The sequence below is a fragment of the Pediculus humanus genome, genomic scaffold (genome assembly GCF_000006295.1).
Source record: "Pediculus humanus corporis 1103172107537 genomic scaffold, whole genome shotgun sequence".
NCBI classification, from domain to species: Eukaryota; Metazoa; Arthropoda; class Insecta; order Psocodea; family Pediculidae; genus Pediculus; species Pediculus humanus.
This window is the reverse complement of record NW_002987153.1, coordinates 61,631-70,779: the sequence shown is the minus strand read 5'-3', so window position 1 is coordinate 70,779 and position 9,149 is coordinate 61,631. Positions and strand designations below refer to the sequence as shown.

At 26.0% G+C, this 9,149-nt stretch overlaps 3 protein-coding genes across 3 annotated transcripts in view; 1 reads left to right on the top strand and 2 right to left on the bottom strand.

The window, feature by feature from the left end:
* Phum_PHUM187000 (Xylosyltransferase oxt, putative) overlaps positions 1 to 1,262 on the bottom strand; it is a gene marked incomplete at both ends in the record, with an annotated part of 4,212 nt that extends 2,950 nt beyond the window's left edge. Inside the window, 5 exons of the mRNA XM_002425207.1 lie at positions 52 to 74; positions 197 to 357; positions 475 to 617; positions 775 to 931; positions 1,019 to 1,262. Of these exons, the coding sequence (XP_002425252.1) occupies positions 52 to 74; positions 197 to 357; positions 475 to 617; positions 775 to 931; positions 1,019 to 1,262 (728 nt within the window). The remainder of the gene's footprint in view (positions 1 to 51; positions 75 to 196; positions 358 to 474; positions 618 to 774; positions 932 to 1,018) is intronic.
* A 159-nt stretch (positions 1,263 to 1,421) lies between these two features.
* On the bottom strand, positions 1,422 to 1,882 carry Phum_PHUM186990 (uncharacterized protein; the record flags this gene model as incomplete). Its single annotated transcript, XM_002425206.1, has 2 exons — positions 1,422 to 1,439; positions 1,694 to 1,882. 2 exons carry the CDS (start codon positions 1,880 to 1,882, stop codon positions 1,422 to 1,424), a joined length of 207 nt encoding a protein of 68 aa, XP_002425251.1.
* Positions 1,883 to 2,753: 871 nt separating this feature from the next.
* Positions 2,754 to 5,608, top strand: Phum_PHUM186980 (DNA ligase, putative; the record flags this gene model as incomplete). The annotated part of the gene is made up of 2 exons (XM_002425205.1): positions 2,754 to 5,482; positions 5,554 to 5,608. 2 exons carry the CDS (start codon positions 2,754 to 2,756, stop codon positions 5,606 to 5,608), a joined length of 2,784 nt encoding a protein of 927 aa, XP_002425250.1.
* Between the last annotated feature and the right edge of the window lie 3,541 nt (positions 5,609 to 9,149).

Sequence of the window (9,149 nt, the reverse complement as noted above, 5' to 3'; positions counted from 1 at the left end):
CTTCGTCTCATTAATTTTACATTAGGTAACAATTTTTCTAAATAAATTAACTCCCGAAACAAATAATCTTGAGTCTGAAAATAATTTTCACTCATTAGTCATTTAAAAATTCCAAGTAGTCATTTTTAACGTGACTCGGCAAAAATTTTTTAAAATTATATTTTCTATAAATAGATATATGCTAAATAAAAATTACCGCGTCGACGTGAATTAAAAAATAATGATCTTTATGAAATAAAGATTTAATTAATCTTTTGATTTGTCGAAGAGCGCGACCGCTAAAGGTTAGAAGAAAGGTTATTCGAACGCGAGGTTCAGTTGTAGTAACTTCAGTACTTGGCACTTGAGGTATAAATTCTACAAAAAAACAATAAACACTTGTCACTCTATTAAAAATAAAAGTAATAAATCAAAACTAAATTTCAATCCAACAACATAAACAACATTAATAATAAAATAAAATTTTTAATTTACTTTTTATTCCTGTTTCGTATATATTCATTGTGAGATAACCACCACAAGCTAATTTTGGATCCGTTGGACATTTCATATTACAAGAGGAATCAGGTAATCTAGCTTTTGATGAAGGCTCATCAACTCCGCAAAAACATTCAGTCCTGAAAATAAATATTTATTTAATTTATTAAAACTTATGGAGACAATGAATAAATAAATTACATGAAAAAAGAAAAAAAATCTTTTTTTTTTTCATCGATTTGTATTATTGCATTATTTTTTCTTCGATAAATATATATAGTAATTGTTATATTTTACCAAAATTCAACACCAGCATATGGAAATCCTGATTGAAGGCACAAATTAATACAATTTTCTGGTGAATTCATTTGCTCTAAATTAGCAAAGTATCCAGATAAAAGTCTCATTGATTTATTATCTTGATAACAGCCTAATGACTTCCCCCTTTGAACTCCTGAAAATCAATAATTGATTTTAATATTTTAAAAACATTAATTTTTTTATTTTTAAATTTCAAAAATTAATCGAAGTTTTTTCATACCTGGGGCTGGACAAAAAGAAACTAATTTTTTAGGAAAGAGGGTTTCTTTTTGAAGGGAACATATTACATCAACTAATTCTTTCTTGCAAAATTGAGTTTTGGCACGATGTATGGCAGACACTGCTTCCTTAGTAGTAATGTTACACCATGGCTTAAAATCTAATTCTTCTAGTTTGAGACTAGCTGTTGTGTTACTCGGTTTGGTAGGAGTATTGAGTTTGTTTAAATTTTCATAATATTTCATTTGACTTTCAGGCACTTGCTTTTTATTCAATAATTTTTTTTCTAAATTTATATGTAATTTTTGTTGTTTGATAAAAATATTATCATTGTTTATTTGGTTATCATCTTCATCTTGAACAGATGCACCCTATAAAAAATAATAATAATTTACGTTTTACTATTATTTAAAATCTTTATTCTAATAGTGTTTACATAACAATACAAAATGTCAAAAAAATTAAAAAATGAGCTATAAAAATAAATTTATTTTTCAGTATAAATAATTCAGATTCAATTTCATTAACCCCTTAAATAAACAAGAGGAATTGATAAAGTTATCTTAATAATTTCCTCAAAAAAAAAGTGTGGGTTTCATTTGGATAAATTATTGATAAATATTAACTTTAATAGTTAAAAATTTCCGGTAGATATTAATAAAATAAATAAACTAACCTCTAAGTGGTAGCGTCCTCTTCCTGAAGGATCTTCTTCTTCAAGAGAAGGATCGCTATAAGAATTTACTAAGCTGTACACTAAAAAAACATTGACGCTAAAAATTACACTAATTATAATAACAATTTTTCGACATCTCGGTTTTCTAAGCCATCTTATATCTAGTGCTCTGTGTTTGAAGATTGCCATTTTGTATCTATTATTTAATTTTTATGCGACATGTGAGAATTGCTTTCTACTTTCACTTAGCGACTTATTTCCCTTATATATATTTATTAATGAATGATAAGAAACCGCCAACGATTTTCAAAATTTTATCATAAGTAAAAGTATCTGTTTAAATGAAAATAATGTAGTAATATAAATAATATATTAAAATAAATACAAATAAATGTAATACATACTTATTTATAAATTAAAACTAACTACTATTAAATTATTCAAAAAAAAATATATATATATTTAAATTTTTTTTTTATAAAATGAAATAAAAAAATAATTTAAAATTATCGCATTCGATTTAAGTATTTTATTAAAAATTTTTTAACTTTTTTTTTTCTTTAAGAACAATTACAAAAACACTCTCACACAAAGAACAAAGTTATCATGAATACCGGTCAAGTCATTCTTAAAAAAAAAAATAAGCGCCGTTTTATTTCTTAATGACGTTTTAACGTGGAACTAGAACTGGAAATTTAAGTCACTATAATACTATACTACTCTACGATGGAAAATTAGTAAAACTAATTTGTTTTTAACTTTTTTTTTTTTTTAATTTATTTCAAAGTTGTATTTAAATTTTACCGTATATCAAAAATGAAAATTTCAAATAAAAAATACCTATTTTTGTATGGTTATTTACTCAATAATATTTAAAATATTTATTAATTAAATTTTAGTATTTTATATTTTTCGTTAAAGTATAAATCTTGTATTTTTCTCAATACTCACCGCATGGTTATACTTGAAGCATTTTATTTAAATGTTATTTCATGACATATTTTAATTAATTTAATATGTATGTCGTAATTGGTTAAATAATAAAAATTTCTGACTAAAAATGTCTGATAAAGAGGATGAAGAACAACCGTCAGAAAAACCCTTTCATGTTGATAGAGCTAAAACCGGACGAGCAGGTTGTAAAAAATGTAAGCAAAAAATATCTCAGGGCGAATTAAGAATGGCCAAATTGGCTTACAATCCTTTTGGAACTGGAACTATTAAGCAGTGGCATCATATTCAATGTATTTTTGATGTTTTTAAAAAACAAAGAGCCACAACTAAAAAAATTGAACACCCTGATGAAATCGGTGGATGGGATAATTTAAATGAAAATGATCAACAAGAAATTATTAATTATTTTCCTCCAGAACTGCAAAAAATATTTGAATCTGCTTCGAGGGAAACTTTAAATGCCACTCTTCAACACAAAGATTCATTAAATAAAATTATTGAAAAAAAATTTGCAAATCACAAAGACAATTCTTTTAAAATGTTTAGGAAAATTTGTGTTGATTTAGCTAATGATAGTAGCTATTTGACTAAAACCAAAATTGTCGCTGATTTTTTTAATAAAGGTTCTGATGGTGAATCATTTAAAAGTGATTATGAGCTTTGGTGCAGATTACTACTGCCTGGTGCAGTGATTAGAGTTTATAATTTACAAAGCAAACAACTCATTAAATTGTTTAGTAAAATTTTAGGTGTAGACCATGATGCTATGCTTGAAGATTTAGAAAAAGGGGATGTAGCTGAAACAATATCTTCATTTTTTAAAACTTCGACAAAAATAAAAGAAGCAAATAAATCAACTTTAACTCTTCAAGAAGTCGATGAATTTTTAGAAAAATTATCTAAAATGACAAAGGAAGATGAACAAAATTACCACTTTAAAGGCATAACTAAAAAATGTACTGCTAATGATTTAAAAATGATTATCAGGTTGATTAAGCATGACTTAAGAATTAATGCAGGTCCCAAACATATATTAGAAGCTCTACACAAAGATGCTTATAAAGCATTTCAAACATCGAGAGATATAAAGTCGGTTGTATATAATGCAATAAAAGCAAGGGAAAAAAATAATAATAAAAAAAATGAAAAGCTTAACTCAGAAAAAGGCATGGATATAAGCATAAATATGATGACCCCTGTTCTTCCCATGTTGGCTCAACCTTGTAAATCTGTAGAAATGGCACTAGAAAAATGTCCTAACGGAATGTTTTCGGAGATAAAATATGATGGGGAGAGAGTTCAATTGCATAAACTGGGAGATACTTTCAAATATTTCAGTAGAAGTTTAAAACCTGTTCTTGCTCATAAAGTTAGTCATTTTAAAGAATATATACCTCAAGCTTTTCCCTATGGAAAAGATTTAATTTTAGATGCTGAAATTTTAATGGTGGATAACAATACAGGCAAACCTTTACCTTTTGGCACACTAGGAATTCATAAGAAAAGTGAATTTAAAAATGCTAATGTCTGCCTTTTCGTCTTTGATTGCATGTACTACAATGGCCAGTCACTTTTGACAACATGTCTTTCGGAGAGAAAAAGCATCTTACGACAAAATATGGTAGAAATAAATAATCACATAATGTTTTCAGAAATGGAAGAAATTAACAGAGCAGAAGATTTAGAAGAAATGATCACTAAAGTTTTTAAACAAGGTCTTGAAGGTTTAGTTTTAAAAGATAAAAAATCTGTGTACGAACCTGGAAAAAGGCACTGGCTCAAAGTTAAAAAAGATTATCTCTGTGATGGGGCCATGGCAGATTCTGCAGATTTAGTTGTTTTAGGGGCTTGGTTTGGAACAGGACACAAAGGCGGTATCATGTCATCATTTCTAATGGGTTGCTACGATGCAAAATCAAAAAAATGGGTTACCGTTACAAAAGTTTCCAGCGGTCACGATGAACAAACGTTGGACAGGATTCAAAAGGAATTAAGCGTCGTCAAAATAAGCAAAGATCCTTCTAAAGTTCCTAATTGGTTAAATTGTACGAAAACCATGATCCCCGATTTCGTTGCCAACGATCCGAAAAAAATGCCCGTGTGGGAAATCACCGGAGCAGAATTTACCTGCAATCAAGTTCATACTGCTAACGGTATCTCCATAAGATTTCCAAGGGTAACCAAAATCAGAAGCGATAAAGATTGGGCTTCGGCCACGAATTTAAGCGAATTAAAAAAATTATTTAAAAAATCTAAGGATACTTCAAACTTTTCGTTGCTCAACACCAGTCGAAGTTCTTCCTCTACCGGTGGAGAAACAACCGGAGACGATGGAACGCCTAAAAAATTAAAAAAAAGAAAAAACGACGACGATGATGAGAAAAAAACTGATACGACTACGGTTAAAAAATCGAGGAAAGCAGACGAAAACGTCGAGGCTTATTTTGAAGAAACCGACACGGAGGAAGAAGAAGAAAAAAATCCTTCGGAAAATTCGGAATCGAAAGAAAAATCGTTTTCGAATCCGTTACCAAACATTTTTACCGGATGCGTGATACAAATCCCAAAAGAATATAAAAATTATGATTTGTTGAGAAGGTATTTGATAGCATACGATGGAAAATTATACGATCCGGAAAAAGAAACGTCGGTTGAAAATGGAAAGAACAAAGTAACTCACGTCATTCACTTGAACAAAGTGGGAAAAATTGTAAAAAATGAAAAATATTGGGATAAAGGGGTTCGACACGTTCACGTTAACTGGATTTGGAATTCCATTAAATTATTAGATAAACAACCGGAATCTTGTCACGTCGTAACGGTCGAACAAAAAAGGTAACTATAATCTTAACTTTTTTTTTGTTCGCTCACACGTGAAAAAAAAAAAAACCTTGTAAATTCAAAAGTGGATATAGATACAATTTCAAAAAATGTTATTTGTTAAATCAAAAAAATAAATGAATCACACAACGTAACGTTTTTTTTCTTCTAACGTTCCTTGTAAAATAACCGATTACAAATAATAATAATAATTTCACATGTTCGATTAAATATTTTGACTAAAGTTTGAATATTTCCCGAATCGTTTTTATTTTCCGAGTTTAAAATTTCAAAATTAAATATATTTAATAAAATTTTTACCTCTTAAACCCAAGACAAAATGCAGACGGTTTGATGTAAAAATTTGAAATGATTGATGACACGTGGAAGTAGATAAAAATCAATAAGAAGTGGCAGAACTAACAGCGGTAGCGATAAATTTCTGAACGTCATCTCTAAGATTTCATTTTACATATTTGAAATAATAATGATAATAGTTATTGTCGTTGTTGTTAATTAGTTACAAATCATTAATTAATAAAACAAAATGGCTGCGGAGTATTAATAATTAAAAAAATCGAAAGCTTTTACGAGGATAACGTAAATAAATTAATTTTATTAATATTGTCTTTTAGTTTTTAACGAAATAAACCTTGAAATAAGAAATTTTGCAAAACGTATGAAATTTAATTCGAATATATTTAAAATAAGGAAAGTAAAAAAAAAAATTTTTTTTACTCCTCCTTCTTTTAGAAACATAAGCAAAAATTTCTTTTTTTTCGCTTAAATAACAAAATCATGAAAGACTAAGAATCAAGGACGATATTAATTTTTTTTTATATTTTAAATCCGAGTGCTTTAACCTAATAATAATAATTTATCTTTATATCCACACATTACGTCACGACCGCCATTTTAATAACCGTTAACGATGTTCGAAAAATAAGCGGATAGGGAGAAAAAAAGGAATAAAATTCATTAAAAACATCAAAAAAAAAAGTTTTTTTCTTTTTAAATAATAATAAAAATATCATATTATTATTATTATTATAAGGACACAAAATCCAATTTTTTTTCTTTTTTTATCTAAGCACTAAAAAAAATTTTATTTAAATAAATAAAAAAAAAAAAAAAAAAACAATAATTGTGCTCTTGTTAAAATAAGTCATCAATACAAAAAAAAATTTAAAAAATTAACTTTTCGATCCTATTTAAAATCCCCTTGCTGTTATCCCCCCTCCCCCCTTTTCTCTTTGATTAATGGCAAGACGTATATAAAATATCATTGTTTTAACATAATTTACACAATTCGTGATAATTATTTAATCATAATAATAATATATTGGAATGTTTTTCGGCATTGGAAGAAAGGCTTTATAATTATTATTTTACACTAAAAAAAAACGAATCCATTGATGACGATGATAATAATAATAATAATAACAATCAACATCCTAAACTTTAAGAAAAAAAAAAAAACCCAGAAAGTGATATTTAAGCCATTTATAAAAAATAATTATTATCCACCTCGGATTATCATTATTATCATTATTATTATTATTATTTAAATGATTTTACCTGTACGATAAAAAAAAAATTAAAAGTAAAACCGTAATCGAACACCGAATAAAAATGCAAACAAGGTAAAAAAAAAAAACTTTAAATCGTTTCTAAATTAACATTAAAAATTTTTAAATAATAATAATAATAATAAAATAAATTTTAATTCATTTAATATGAGTATTCATCACCATTATTATTATTATTATTATTATTACCAATCATCCATCATTTGTGTTAAAATAAAAACAAAAAATAAAAACAAAAAAAAAAAAAATTACAAAAATTATTTCACTTTAAAAGTGGGTGCAAAGTGAGTTTTCCTTTTTCTTCCCTCCCCTCCCCCTCTCTCTCTTCATCTTATTTTAAAACAACAAAATAATAATAATAATAATCATATTTTTTTCCATTCGATTAAAAAAAAAAAAAAAAAAAAAAAAAAAAAAATTTGTAAAAAAAAAATTTGTAAAAAAAAAATCTTATCGATATAATAAATGCTTACTTTTACAATTATTATCATTATCATTATTATTATTATTATTAAAATAATACACATTTTAAATGCACAAATTTTTTTCTTTTTAAATTAATTAATTTCTTAAATTTAAATTTAAATTTAAATTTGAATTTTTTGCACGACATTAGAAGAATGAATATTTTATTTTATACTTAAAAATGTATTTTTGAGCCACTTCCACAACCGCATTCATTTAATTAGTATTTGATTTGAGTCAAGATGATGATGATGATGATAATAATAATAAATTGACTGGGAATTTGTTCGAGGGCAAATTTTTTTCATTTTCACTATTACTATTATTATTATTATACGTTTTGTTTAAATTAAAAAAAAAATAAATAAATAAAATATAACGGTTTGTTTTTGTTTGTTCTGTATTAAATTTTTGTGAATTTTATTTTATTTTATTTTTTTTTTTAATAAAACTTAATAATTAAATAAAAATTTATTAGTTAATAAAAATTAAATAAATTTATTTATTTTAAACTTTTTGTGCTTTTTTTTGTTTTGTATTTTGTAATTTAAATATATTTCTTCTTCTTCTAATGCGAGCCTCTCCTAATAATTTGAGTATCAAATGAAAACTTAAATTACATAAACAATTTACACCAAACGAGAGAGAGAGAGAGAGAGAGAAAGAGATAGAGAGAGCTAACTTAGCATGGGAATAATTTGTTTATAAATTTACTGCTTGTTCAATTCATGATAATAATAATATTAATATTAAGTACCACGTTTTTTATTTTTTTGTGTACGTTTTACGGAATCGGTGAAGAAAAAGAAGCAGAAGAAAAAATTTTGTTCGTTTGTTTCGCCAACAATATAAAAACAACAACAAATAACAAACAACCGAAAACATAAAAAATTAAACTTGTTTCAATTTGTTATTAAAAAAAATAAAAAATTACGAATCAATTAAATCAATCTCTCTCGTACTTTTAAAAATGTTAATAATAATAATAATAATAATAATAATAATAATAATAATAATAATAATAATAATAATTATAAAATTTGCATTAGGAGAAAAAAAAAAAAAATAATAATTTCTCATTCATTCTCGCCATTCCCATTCTTCCCATTCTTTGTTTTTTCATCCGCGTTTTCAGTTTTTTTTTTTAAATTTTGTTTTTTGTTTTGTTTGTTGATAACCTGTTTTGTTTCGCTCGTTTGTTTAACAATTAATATTATCATTAAATATATAATTTTTTTTTTTTTGTTGTTTTTTTGTTTTTTTTGTTGTTTTTTTGATTTTTTTTTTTCTCGTATTTTTTTCCATTTTTAACATCTATTTTGCACTTTTTCAACGTTACAGATGAACTCTGGAGTTGTGATGATGGTATTTGTTATTTAAAAAGGAGAGCTAGAAATCTTCATTCTAAAGAGGATTCTAGAGCTCATCTTTACGCGGTACATCGTCATCTTCGCTCATTTCATCTCCCTGTAAAAAAAAAAAAAAAAAAAAATTTGTTTCATTTCATTTTTTTCAGTTTTGATGATGTGCCCCCCCCCCCACCGCCTCCTTCAACTATATGTACTCTACTCGCAACACCCTTCAAAACATTCATTTAAACACTTATCAGCTAGTTTTCTCACTCTTGC